Source organism: Pseudopodoces humilis, chromosome 4 (assembly GCF_049639895.1).
Source record: "Pseudopodoces humilis isolate 2021_Gansu_Grassland_sample_001 chromosome 4, ASM4963989v1, whole genome shotgun sequence".
NCBI lineage: Eukaryota > Metazoa > Chordata > Aves > Passeriformes > Paridae > Pseudopodoces > Pseudopodoces humilis.
This window is the reverse complement of record NC_142203.1, coordinates 13,770,174-13,784,449: the sequence shown is the minus strand read 5'-3', so window position 1 is coordinate 13,784,449 and position 14,276 is coordinate 13,770,174. Positions and strand designations below refer to the sequence as shown.

General features: G+C 36.4%; 1 protein-coding gene across 3 annotated transcripts in view; it reads left to right on the top strand.

The window, feature by feature from the left end:
* TMEM161B (transmembrane protein 161B) overlaps window positions 1–4,160 on the top strand; it is a 34,670-nt gene extending 30,510 nt beyond the window's left edge. For 2 of the 3 annotated variants that reach the window (XM_014262341.2, XM_014262340.2), the window contains 2 exons: window positions 1,202–1,298; window positions 2,181–3,539. In XM_014262341.2, the coding sequence (XP_014117816.1) occupies window positions 1,202–1,298; window positions 2,181–2,458 (375 nt within the window). In that variant the 3' untranslated portion in view covers window positions 2,459–3,539. The other variant, XR_001332216.2, reaches the window with a different exon arrangement.
* Window positions 4,161–14,276: the final 10,116 nt, after the last annotated feature.

Below are 14,276 nucleotides of genomic sequence, written 5' to 3'. Positions count from 1 at the left end.
TTCTTCCTGTCTATAAAACTATATTGTCCTCTCAATGTGGCATTTCTTAAGTCCATTTCTTCAGTGTCTTCATATAATCTCTTTGAGAAGGCTGTAATAACTAGATGTAATCTTGTCTTCTTTTACTCATCATATCTGTCTTACCTTTTCTAGAACTTCTGCCAGTGATGTCTTTCCTGGCATTCTACAGTGATCATTACTTTTTAATTTGTTATTTTTGTCATATTCTATCAAGTTTTGACAATATTTTTGTCTCATGGTTTTTCTTTTGTCAGTGTCTTACTACTATTTTTTTCTCATGTGAGTTTTTTGGTGCTTGCTCATTAAAAAGCCCTCTGAGGCTTGAGAGGTATTCCAAAAACGGTCATGTCTGCCTTCATCATATTTGCCACCCTGCATTCTGTTCTTTTTTAAATGCCAGGTAGTTTTATTTCACTACTTGCTTGCTATTGATTTTATCACTTTTTTCCGTCTTTATTTAATTCAATCTTTTAGGGCAACGGCTTCTGTAAAATACATAATGTTACAATCTTGAGAAAAATGGAACAGATGGAGAGCAGGGGGAGGGATATATCTGAATGGATTTTAATGAACCATAGTGTATGGTTGAAATGAAGACCATTTAAATGCAGTTGTTGATCTAACAAAAAATCATCACTGTTTTTAAAATACAAGTGTTTTCCAGTTGGAAATCTTAAAAATATCTCACTTTTGAAAAAGGACTGTAATATTAACCAAGCTTTCGTTTACTTTTTATGGGGCTTTGGACTGTGACTACTACTTCATTTTTGAAATAGGATTTAGTTTGTAAATCACTGGGAACTTGAAAAATAAAACATATATATATATATATTTGTTTCTGGAGTATTAAAATAGGAATCATTGAATGATGGAATCATGGAATGCATGCAGTTTGCAGAAGCAAAATTGATCTTTGTTTTAACAGAATTGAGGCTTTTAATTGTATCCTTTCAGCACTTCCTCTCAGATTTGTAAATGTCCTGAAACTAGAATTCATTATGGGGATTTCTTCATTAAGTCTTTTGAAGACATTATGTCACATGTCAAGAGTTACTAGAAAATTCTTTAAACAGCTTTAATGTATAAGTACTGGGTTTTTTAATAATTTTCTAGACATGTTCATAAAGGTCTGCTTTGATCAAACAGGATTAATGAACTTTACTCTCTTTCATTTTTCCAGGTAGCTCGAGTATTCTATTATCTCTGTGTAATTGCACTTCAGTATGTTGCACCAATGGTAATGCTCCTTCACACAACTCTGCTCTTGAAAACACTAGGTAGGCAAAATTGGATCAACAGTCATTTATTCTGTTCTACACAGAAACTTTTTTATTTTCACCTGACTAAAGAGAATTAGAGAATTAGAATTCATGGGTACTTGCAATACAAAAACACCTTGTAGTTTCCTGTACTTTAAAACATTCATATGTTGTGTGCCATTTAACTAGTTGTTTCTGTTGCTGGTTTTGATATCTTCCAATTACATGCTACTTTGTTTGATTTATTTCTAAAAAATTGTGTAATGCAACCAGTTTAACTGTTTACTTCTGTTGAAGTATTTATCTTTTTAGAAGTATTTTAAAAGTGAGCTGTATAAGGCATGATAGATTTAACTTCATGAGCTTCTCTTAAAGGAATTTTTTCAGCCTTTTTATCTATAGTAGACTTTTAGAATGAGATGTGAGATATGGGGTTCATGTAGTTACTGGGCGACGTGAAGTAGGTCTGGTTGGGGTTTTTTTTTATTTCTTTCTTGTGAGACATGTCTTTCATAGCCTGCCATGCAGTTGTGTCATTCTCTTTGCAAAAAGGTGATGGATAGAGATAGGCTTTAGTAGGTTGTGATTCATCCTGCCCTGGAGTAGACATCTCCATCTGGTGAGATGAATCATACCCAGAATACACAGCGGTCTCAAGGCAGCTACATCACATGTAGATGTTAGGATCCTGTTAGAATACTAGATGAATCCTATCCCAGTAGCTTGCTGGTATGACCAGGAAGTCATGCAGATGAATATAGTTTTTATTGACTAAGTTAGAAAAACTTCACATTTTTGTGTGTGTATTAAAAATACATCAAAGACAATCTGTAGAGTGATTGAAGTAACGGAATTTGAATTTAATTCTACAAAAATCTGTTACTTGTTTCTTTTTAACAGGTAATTATTCTTGGGGCATCTACCCAGGATTGAATTCTGACACTCCAGTAGAAAACAGTCTGCTTCCCAATTCTGTTTATTCTGAGTCTCCACCTGCTGATGGAAAGATGAAAGTAACTGTAGTACAAATAACAATGGCTCTGGGAAGCCTAAAGAATATTTTCACTCCTCTCCTGTTCCGGGGACTCCTGTCTTTTCTCACCTGGTGGATTGCTGCTTGCCTATTTTCTACAAGCCTTTTTGGGCTCTTCTATCACCAGTACCTGACTGTGGCATGAGCAAGTCAACTGACAGAGCAAATATGAGGTCAAATACTAGATACAAACCCAGGTATCCAAGAGGAGATGAAGAGAAAACTATATATGTGAAGAGAAAACATATAATAATTATTTTTAAACACTTCCTTGGTGTTCTCAGGGTGAATAATCTCAAAATGTTTAAAATTTCAACTGGGTTTGTTATTTTTGTTACCCAAATGGTAGGTAACTAATTCAGTTATAGTCCTGGGATTGACTGACATTATTGTGTTGTAGATGTTGGTAAGCATGCTGAAAAGATGTGACCTCTGAGTACCTTGGTTTCCATAAACAGCAAGCCAAACTCAAAAATTTGCTTTTTAAGCATCAACAGTCACTGACTGAACTGCATTCAAAGGGTACTGGACATAGTGATGGTGGCTGCCTATCAATTAAGTCTTGAAACTGAGCCATACAGTGAAAGGAGAGAGAGGGGATTTTAAAAAAAAAAAATTCTGTTGGATAGCTATTGATCACTTTTCTCCTTGGAAAATGAAATATCCAACAGGACTAAAGAGATACTGTATATTACAGTAAGGAAAGTTGTATAAAATATAAATTTAACAAGAGTGGATGTATGTACCTGGCAGGTATTGCTGCCTACATATTTTGCAGGAGTGCTTGTGCAGTAAGAAGAGAGTTATAACAAATACATTATTTCAGTCCCTGAAGTAATTTTGAAGTAATGGCCATCTGTATTGGTGCTAGTATTGATCCACAGATTGCATCTGGATCTTTTAAATTTCTTCTTTTGACGTAGTAGATAAATTCCATTGAATTTACAAAAGAATAGAAAATAATTAGTGACACCAGTCAAACATTTCTAAACAAAAGTTTAATCCTGCTGACTGATGGAGTATGTATATGTGTAATGAACATATAAATATATATTATATATTAAATATATAATATATATGAAGGTATGAAATATGGAATCTTTATTTTAAATTCCTGAATGTATCTTACAGGGCTGTGGGAAAGGGGTATATGTGTATCTAGTAATTTCAAGATTCCCTTTTGAAAGGAAACTAAATTCTTTTTTTTTTTTTTCTTTTTTTTTTTTTTTTAGTTCAGGTGGAAGGGCTATTTGGTTTTTGTGCCTCTTCAGAGGTACTTAGCTATACTGAAGAACTTACACTGTCTTGGAAGAAAAGATCTACTTGAACTGTTAATCTTAAAATTTCTCCTCTGTCAAATCATCTTTTGCCAATTTAATCTGTGCTAACTTGACCGTATAATGATAATTAATATATCTTGGCTTCAGAAATAGGTTTTCTGTATAATAAAACAGCTATGTAATAAGAAAAAGAGCAAAGTACTAACTTTACAGTTTTTGCTTAACTGGAGAGATAGGTTCCAATCATAAAATTAATGACAGTTTTTTCAGATGTTTTGTGTATTTGCAAAACAGAAATGGGGATTTCTATGTAATAGCTTTTTTAAACAATATTACACTTTGCAGAAGTCAGTGGGTTTTTTAACTAATACTAGCTGTTTTTATGTTACTGTTCTTTTTCTCTTGAATTTGTGTACAGCTTTGGCATATAATAAGCATTTATAAATGGAAAAGCTTAACTAAATATTTAATATGTAGCAAACCTACCATATGGGAAAACAAACTCAATGAATGCAGAAAATCAAGATTTTAAGCTGGTGATAAACTATTTTACTGTGTTGAAAGCCTTTTAAGTTATTTATTAGTTTATTAAGTTGCATTTTTGGGGGAAAGATTTATGTACACCAACCTAGTACCTACTGCATGCATTTGGGATGTCAGAGAACACTTTGCATGACACTACTGGTTTCATTGCAGTATTTCAGTGTGACTGGGGCTGCAAGCTTTGTTGTTTTCACACCAACTTTTTGTAACTAACAAGGATGAAGGCTTAACTGTGAATTGGCTTAAAGGATAATATTTGACCTCATAGTTTCAAATCTCAAAGTATTCCTAGGAAGTATCTTTCAGATGAATAATTGAATGACAAAATGTGACAAGTCCAACAATACTGGACCCACTTTTGTATTAGTTCAAGATATATCATTACTACAAGATACAACATCACTAATATAATTAATAAGTCCAGCTTTTAGGTTAGAGTTAAGTGTTCAGTGCCAGTCTTTTGTTCAGAAAAAAAAAACAGTGCAAAACATTTGATTCTGATAGTGAACTTGCCTGATGAAGCTCACTATATAGGAGATGTAACCTGTTGTTACAATCTGGAGTAAATTTTGGATACTTAAGGATATTTCAAACTAATATTAAAAAGTTTCTGCTGATATAGTCATTCTGAAAGCTCATAATAAAAAGTGAACTGCAGTTATATAATAATGCATTCAGCAGAGATAATAACTGGATCATGTACCTGAACTTCACAAAGCTTTTGCTAAGAGCTTATGCCACCTTACTATTCAGACATCACACTGATCACCATGATAAATAGGCACCTGGTGTTACAAACACGATGATCTGTGCTTGTAGCCACTGTGCTGTTTCACTGTTCTACAGAATTGAATGCTTGACCTCCTGGTCAGCAGTGAGGGCAAGATGGTCTTTCTTTGGATCCATTTAATCCTGTCATGAGTCTGCAAGGCTTATGGAAAACTAAAATATGGCAATAAAAGCCTTTGCAACGTATGGTGATAGTGAAACCAGAGGGACCATATTGCTAAAGTTGTGAGCAGTGCTTCCTACAAGTATGTGATACGGTCAAAAATGTGTTTTAAAGTAGCAACCATGGTAGTCCTGACTTCGTGTGTATTGTGTGAGGTTCAAAGGAAAATCTGCTCACTTCTGTAGTAAGTTCCTTTGAAACAGCAGCTAGCAAATGCTTTTATTGTTTGTTTGGTTTTTGTTTGTTTCATGGAAACCTTTATCAGCACCTGGCAATGGAGGGAAAGAATCTTGCAGAAATGGAAAAGCAAGTAAAATGTGACTGAAAGATTGATAGGTGTTGCTCAGGTTTCTAAACATTTTGTCTTGCTTTTTGCCCTCTACTTAGCCAAAAAATTTTAGAATGGTTTGGGTTGGAATGAATCTCAAATGGACCAGTTTCCACCAGACCAGGTTGCTCCAAGCCCTGTCAAACATGGCCTTGAACACCTCCAGAGATGGGCAGCCACAGCTTCTCTGGTTAACTTTTATCTAGTGCCTCACCACCTTCACAGGCAAGAGTCTCCATGTAACACCTCCCCTTTTTTAGTTTAGAACTGTTCCCCCTCGTCTCTGCCTGTGCAAAAAGTCATTCTCCCTCTTTTTTATAAGCCCCCTCTAAGTACTGGAAGGCACAGTGCGATCTCCCTTAGTTTCTGAGAGATTTTAGAAGGAAAGGTTTAAGAAGGAAATGTTCCTTTGGCAAACAATCTTTGTCTGTTTCTTCTTAAATTAAGATCTCCCTTCGTCTTTTAGCGATAGGATTCTGTTGCAAATCTACAGCACTTTCCCTGTGTTTCCTACTCAGAACCAAGTAGGCTAAATTAGTTCAAGATTGTATTTTGACTTCTGTTTAGTTTATCTATTTTTGAAGGACTGTTTCATTTAAACAGTTCAAATAACTTCAAATTCCATCTGAAACACTAACAAACTTGTTAACATTTGTTTAAAAGCTGCACTTTTATTATGTAGGTCCCTCTAGACATAGGGTTAAGATAGTGATAAATCCAAGTCTTCCAGCAAGTTCAGGGAAGTCCAAACATAACACTTGGGCTATTTCTGAGCTAAGAGAAGTTGATTAAGAACAGAGGAATAGATTATAGAAAGTGTATTCTTACACTTTGTAGGGGACATTCTCAGGCTGTACTTGTCCTCTTTTGATTCCTTCTCAAGCTATAGGTTATGCCAGTTTTTGAGGTTTTGTTAGCTGCAGTCTTTTCCAGAATTCGCTTGCATAAAGGATCTACAGATTAAATAGTGGTATCAGTACAAGAGAACATCCTTGTACAGAAGATATTTACAGAAAACTAACTTCTGTTGCAGTCATTCTTCTCCTCATTTGGATCACAAGTACTGCAAGGTGTTTAAACAGAGATTTGTTCTTCACTGGATGGTAAAGTCAAATTTGTCTTAAGAACAAAAATGCTACCAAGACATCAACACAACATTTAGGCAGCATAACCTCATGTAGCATAACCTCTATGTAGTGGTTAGCAAGTACAGAAATTTCAGCTAGCTTCAAAAGAACAATTCCAAGTGCTATACTTCTTTACAGTAACTACAGCTAAGTGGTAATGGGGATATTGGATATTACATAGAAAATTGAACACATTTGATCTTAAAGCTGTTGGAAGGCTCTCCAAGGTAAAAGGCTTTTGTATCTTTATTCTTAAATAGCTGTGCTTTCCACAGAGATCATTTTGATCAGTTTTCAAATACTATGCTTCATGCTTTTTCATGTGACACATTTTGCACATTTATTTGTTCAACACAGCCCCTCCCCACTCAGACTTAACCCCACAGATAATTTTGTCACTATAAAGTTCCTAGATAGTTTTAGTTAAGGTTTAAGAATTAAGTGCCCAGACAAAATGGAGACATTGAACAAGAATGAGGCCAAAGAAAACTGTGTGTTCTCTTGGAGAAATCTGTTATGGCTGAGCAAAATCTTAATGGAGGAAGGCAACAGCAGATTACTTGTATTCTATATCAAATATTAAATGTGACTCTTTACCATTATGTGTAAGACTGTTATTTTCAGCATCTGCAGCCTAAATCCCAGGTGGTAAATAAAGAACAATATTTTGACCTCATGGATACCTACTCTAAAGAGCATCTAGGCAACAGGTGCTTAGAAGCCAGATGTCTGATCTCACTAAGCAGGCTGATACAAATTGGTTTGTCAGTGGTTCAGAGTGATTTTTGTGTAACTCCTTCTTTAGGAAGGCCTGCCATGCTTTGTGACCTGTGAAGTGGATGGCACATCTCATTTGCAGTCCTCAGTACTAGACTGAAAGGTTTTCTTCCTCTAGGTGAGGTCATGAAGCCAACATGTCACTTCCAGGCTGCTTTTACTGACATCAGTATATGCTGCACTTAACTTTTTCCAGTCTCTCACTGTGGACTGCCAGGAGAGTAATACTGCACTGGATATTGTTTTGCGTGCCAGTGTATATGTATTTTTATACCTTTAATTTCAATGGTGTTTTTAATGGAAATTATTTTTAATCGTAATACCATGGATCATATTTTCGTTTTTTGAATTAATATAGGTGCCTGCAACTAGAAGTCAAAAACTTCTACGCTATTTTTTTAAAAAAAAAGTTGGTGTTCAGGCTGAAGTATTAACAGGTATGCAGTTTTATATCAAAGTCCAAAATCCACCTGTAAATACCAGATTTTTTTCTATGTAATTACACATCAGTCAAGAAGCCTTAGAATTTGTACTTGCAGCATTTTTTCTCAACAACATACTATCATGTGACCCTGCTATCTATAAAATACCCATCTCAAAAGAGCTTTGAATAGATTTTTACAAACTCTTTAGTAGTAGGTCATTAGTCTTTTATTATGCTGCAACATATTAAGATCTGGCTTAAAATTCCTGTGCTTAAAGTCAACCTTATTCTCTCTTCCTCTGCTCATAGTAACTCTGCCTCCTGTATGTGTTCTAAGCTTCCAGAATGCATATTCACAGTACTTTCAAGAAAAACACAGGATGAAGAAAAAGGCACCAAAAAATTGTATTTCATAACTAAAGTTCATACCCATGTCACAATGTGCCAAGAGTTTTTATTTTTTTTCCCCATCTTTGGTCATTCCTTTGTTCCATTGTTAACATATGTAAGGTTTTTTAGCAGAAATACACATGGAAAAATATTCTGTAATAGAAGTTACAGAAAGCTGCCTAATGTTTCAGTCTTCCCATTTATGTAAGCAAATATTAATCCAAAGACACTATTAAATAATTTCAGACTAAAATTTCTCATAAGGCAGACATGTTACAAACTGCACAGGGAACAACTTTCAAGTTGTAAATATTTTACTTTAAATCTTCTACTTGTCTCTTTGTTTCTGGGAACACACAAATTCCGTGTTGTTCTTCAATTAATAGGGTTTTTTTGTTGTTGTTTTTTGTTTGTCTTTAAGTGAAAAGTACGTAATACTTGCTACTCTAGAACAAAGACCTAAGACAAAAAGACTCTCTCCCTTCATTTCAGTATTTGCCTAGTGGGAAGGACTGATGTTATATATGTAAATTTTAGCTTCCTCTTACTGCTACAATACTGTTAAAATATGAATTTTATAGTTACAGCTTTACCGAGACAGTCATGCTTCACAGTGAGGATGGTGTCAAGTGGTGTTTGCATTCTGTGGATCTGGTGTTGCATTGCCTGCTGTTTAAAAACAAATTCGCTCCTATGCTTTTAAAAGTTCATCAAGATCTCTGATCAGAAGAGCACAGCACAGGTTGAAAAAGTTCACTTTTGAGGCGATTTTTTGGTTGTTTTGGGGATTTTTTTAGTGCTGTGGATAATACTTGGGTACAACTACTACAGCTAATAAACAACCTCCAGTAATACTGCATTACTTTTGTACACTGTAAAGTGCCTAATCATGGGTGATTCTGATAGCCCTTGAAATGGGGTTTGCTATGAAATTATTTTTTTCATACAGTTTTTGGCTTATGTAATGTCCATGTGTGGTTTTGTGTTATTGCGTATTGGAGACAAATAAGATTTTGAAGAAATTCCTCTTACTTAAATGGTAATCTAACGACTTTGCCCATATTAGACTGATAATTGAACACCCCTGATTTAAATTAGCACCTCTCCCTCTGCCTCCTGCCACCTCTGCATTGTTTTCTTTATGACTGAGGGTGAGTATTTACAAGATTTGGAATGGATTGACTGACAAAGTTTTGTAGTGACATCTGGGTGTTAATTACACCCCAGTCATGCAGGCACATGGGTGACTTCAGCCAGGTAAGTCATTCTGCTTGGGCTCAGAAAGGCGGCACTGAAGGTCACTGAATCCTTACAGATTTGGAGTACCAAATGTGACATGGCTGACTAAAACCAAGCTTCAAAAAGTTACACCTTGTAGAATTTTGTGGAAGTCTGTTATTCAATAGTGAAACCACCCTTACTTTAAAACTGCTTGTCCGCCTTCAGGAATGCAAGAGCTGAAGGTAGAACTGAAGGTAGAACTTGACTGGTTCAGCAAGGAAGTTAAAAGTGAGGAAACAACAGGCTTCTGCTCCTGAGTTAATTATACACTCTGCTTGTGAAGTGCTTGTAAGTTGAGATGGTGCTGCTGATTCAAATCTATCAAAGGAAGCATTCTGAGGAAGGCCTGTCACAGCACGTTGAGCTTTTAGTTCTAAAAAGTGGCTATAGAAATCTGTACTGTATATAGTACACTGTTCGGGAAAACCTGGTACAGTACACCTGCTAAATATTTCCTTACACTAGTTGTAAGTTACATTACGTTTTTTACTGTAGAGCATTTAAGAAGGTGGTTTTGCTTTGCTCAGGCAGCTTTTTATATTAATGTGAAAATAGTAAGAATTGGTTTGTCATTTAAATGCCTACATTTCTTTAACAACAGTAAATTTCACAAAATTGAAGCAAGGTTATACTTTCTTATTCCTTGTTCATTTTGTTGAAAATATTACAGTTTAACTCTGCTTTTATAATGCACACATTATTAAAATGAAATTTATGTCTATTAGTTTCTCATGGTAATACCACAGCAAATCTAAGAGAAACTGTGATACCTGCTGATTTTCAAGTGGCCCCATTAACTTGCTTGCCTTTGTAAAGCGTTAACCCATGTTGGACATACAATGTCTACTGCAGTGATGATGTTCCTATAGTATTTTAGCATCCATACATGTACTCTGCATGCCTTGCACTAGTGCACTGTAAAAGATAGACTGTTTTACAGTACTTTAGGTTTAAAAAAACTCTTCCATTATTTTATATAGTGTTTCCCATATCCAAAATAGGACACTTTCTAAAGCCAAAGATCAATAAATGTTTATTGTCTACCAGTGTGATTTTTCTTCCTACTTTGTGTGATATATACTACTTTTCATCAACTTGCAAAATTTCCAAAGAGCATGTAATAACCAGGCTTCCTACCAGTTTTTCTACTAGTCTAAATTGTTTACTTCTTTTAGAAATAATTGAGTCAACCATTTATTCCCTCCTTCTTTTTGGTGCAGCAGAATAAATAATTTTTAAGTATAAATGTAGATAGCGTCTTATTCATGTGAACGACAGTTTAACCACAAAGAACCATTAGAGATTTCATATGAGTGTTTTCATTTTTGTGTATTTCACTATTTAAATTTTTGAACCATTTCTAGAGAAAGATTGACTGTACACCACGATAAGTGGAGGAAATTCTGAGTTTTACACTCAGATGATTTGTCACCCTTCCTAGTTGGAAATCACTTAGAAAAGGGTTGTGTTTGTTTCTTATAAAAGGAAATATGTTTAAAAAGCATTACATGGTCTCTCCTATTTGTTTCAGCCTAGCAGCACTAAGAAGGAGTATACTTAATAACATCTTGTAACCATCTTGAATTTGATTTTTGGAATATTAGATTTGGTTACACATGCATTTTCTTTCCACATGTGCAACAATGCAGGCAAATGATGCCAAAATTGCCCAGATAGTTCCACAGCTAAAAAAAACCCAAAAAAACACCTTGAGCAAACATCCTTCTTTAGCCTAAACCCAAAGTGGTACCAAAGACGCCTTCAGCAATAGCCATCAGTTGTGTTGCAGAAGCAAAGTGTGGCATGGTGCTGAGAGGAGCCAGTCTTGACATTTGGGTTGGAGTTTTGAAAGTCTACAAGGCATGTGAGCTGTGGGACCCCTTCCTGAAAGTGTAACAAAGGTAAAGTGATGGTTAAGAGGAAAGAAAGGAACTATGGTGGGAGATCAGCTTGTTTCAGGCAGCTTAGCCTTCTGCTTTCTCCGTGCAGCCTAAAGCTTCAAGCTGCCTTTAGAATCCACATTCCCTGGGACTTTGCAGTTTAGCCAAAAATACAAGTGAAAGCCTTGGCAGAAAGATTCTGGAATGAAAGCAAGCCTTGGATTTCAGGGGTCATATGAAATCTTGCTTTTGAATCCACCAAGTCCACACTGTTATCAACGCACTCAAGAGAGTGATATGGTAAAAAAATTTATTAATTACAGCAAGCAAGCAATAAGCAAAAAAAATCAGCGCTGGGCGGCAGGGGAGTCTCTGCTCCTTTGGCTGCCGCGCTTCCGATTTTCGTGTTCTCCCTTTTAAGTGGTCCGACTTCCGGGTTACGTGTCCTTTCTCGGGTGTCTCTGCGCATGTGTCTCCGGTCACTGGTGGTCGCAGGATGAAGATCAGGAGTCTTCCTCTTTTGACCTTTCCTCCTTTTAAGGCTTATCTGAGTGGCTTAACTTTCTGGAATTCAAGAGAGCTTGCAAGGCTGTTTTTTTATAATTATACAAATGTCAGCAGCAGCCTTCAACCTCATCCCTATTACACAAAGCATAGTTTTGCAAAGCATCGTATCTTACATGTTTAGGTGAACAAAAGGGTCTCTATTTATTACACACACTGTGTAACTAAAAGGACTTAAAATGTCTTCAGCTGATCTCTGCTGTCATGTGCAAACATGCATGACTCAGTGCAGTTCCGTAAGGAGTACTCAATTTTTTGAAATGTTTATTTCAGTTGAGTATGTGCTGTGGGAGAGGAAACGCTGAAAGTATTCTCTAGACAAGAAGGTAAGCATCTGGTACCTGTCCTGGCGTGCCTGATCTAGGTAAGGCTGAGAAAATGTTGAAGATGTTGCTGGCTTGATTTGGATATTATGATAAATTTTCAAAGAATATGCAACACAATTATTATTGCTTGCCTCCTTAATAGGCTATTACCAAGTGGACCTTGAAGTGGTCCAGAAAAATCACTCTTTTAGAGGAATATTCATGTTCCATCTAAATTCATATGAAAAGAAAGTAGTTTTTTTGTACTTACCCTGGAGCTGAGATGAGAGTTTTGCTTTCCAGGGGGTGCAGCGCTGATGAGTCTGAGAGAAGGTCAGCTTTTCAGTTCATTAAATGGGAGCATGACATGTCTCTCTTTAAAGCAGACAGGAAAATAAAGAATCTTTTTCTCTGAATTACGAGCTTTACAAGCTGCTTTCAATGGTTCTGGATAACCAACCCCTGTCACATTTCTTTAACCTGTCAAATTTTAAAGCAGCTTTTCAACAAGTATAAAATCTGTATGATTTCCCAAAGCAGTCATTTCTATAGATATATAGTGTATACTGTGTAGAATTTCTACGTTGTCAGAAATTAAAAGAATCCAGGCTCTTAGTTGGGAGTTAGGTTTGTCTTCAAGCATCAGCAGTGTCCATTTGCTTCCCATTAATTTGGCTTATACTGTGATGTTGTGGTTTTAAAAGAGTAATTTAAAAAAATTACTAGAAAACTTACTTATTTCTTGCTGTGAGATGTGGATTAGAACAAGAGCAAAACAGGCTTAAAACTTAAAAGGAATAAAGGAAGTTTATTAACAAAACTACAAGAATAAAAAACCTAAAAACTTCCAGAAAACTCCTTTTTCTCCCACTACCCAACCATTCTCTTGTTTACATGACTACATAGAGACAAAAAACTTTGGAACTTTTTGGTGTTTAAACAGTCCCCAATTCCTGCTAGAGTCTTTTCATCAGTTTCTGTAGAGAAACGGAAGTCTTCTTCTGCTGGTCTATGGAGTTTCTCACAAGAAAACTATTTCTGTTATAGCTTTCTATTTCTCTGATGCCAGCTGCCCAGAAATCTGTCATCAGATTTTCTCCTCCCATTTCACATCACTCTGAGGTGTGTTATGGGTCAATGAGTCTAGTGATGTCATTTTTAAGGATGAGTTATTCAAAGGCAAAAGTTCTCTTCATCTGTTTCTGTGAGCCTCCCTGGAAAACAGAAGTTTTCTCTTTGCCTCAAGTGGCCCCAAATCTTCAACTATTACTTCTCCCCTCTCTGTTCCAGCACCTCACTGTATCATAATTACTCCACTTTTTGCTCAAAATCCACACTTTGAACACTCCATTCCTCCCAATATACTCTGTCATGAATTAAAGGAATTTTTTCAGAACACTATTGTCCATTTCCATAGCTTTAACAGAAAAATATTTCAGCTTATTAAAGCATCTCCTTATTCTCTTCTGAAGCTTAATTCTTTTCTTTACTGTCTCGGATAAAGTCTCTTTACATGTTGATTACTCTCTTTTTCTTTCTCTGGAAAAACGGATTAATTTGCAAGTCTCATCTGGGTAATGAAAAGGTTAAAATCTTGCCCAGGCTTTGTAGATGGTTCTGCAGCAGCTGGAGTTGTCTGCGATGGAAGATTCTTCGTGGCTGCTCTGGAGAGTGTGGTCACTGTCTCAGCCTGCCGCAGGTCAAGAGCTTTTTCTTTCTTTACTCGGCAGTCTCTGGTGAATTCAGTCACGGCAAAAACTGCAGCCGAGCCAGGGACCGGCCTGGCCCGGCCAGAGCCCAGGGCAAGCCCCGCAGGCCCCATCTCCCGGCCAGGAGCTGCAGCAGGCCCAGCCCAGCCCCTGCCCGGGCTGCATGGGGACGGGAAGCCAGCTAAAGCTCAGCTACCTTTCACAGCCAGCAAACAGACAAAGAAATTCCCAGGCCTAGGACTTAAGGGAGAGTTCACAGGTTGATCTCACTTTTCAATGGTTAAAACTGCTGTCAATTCTTAGAAATGGCCAGCTGTTGGCTAGGAGAAAAACTCCCATCAGCCACCAGCAGTTTTAACTTCCTTAGGTGTTTCTCTTTTGTTTTCTTAAATGCCAATCTATC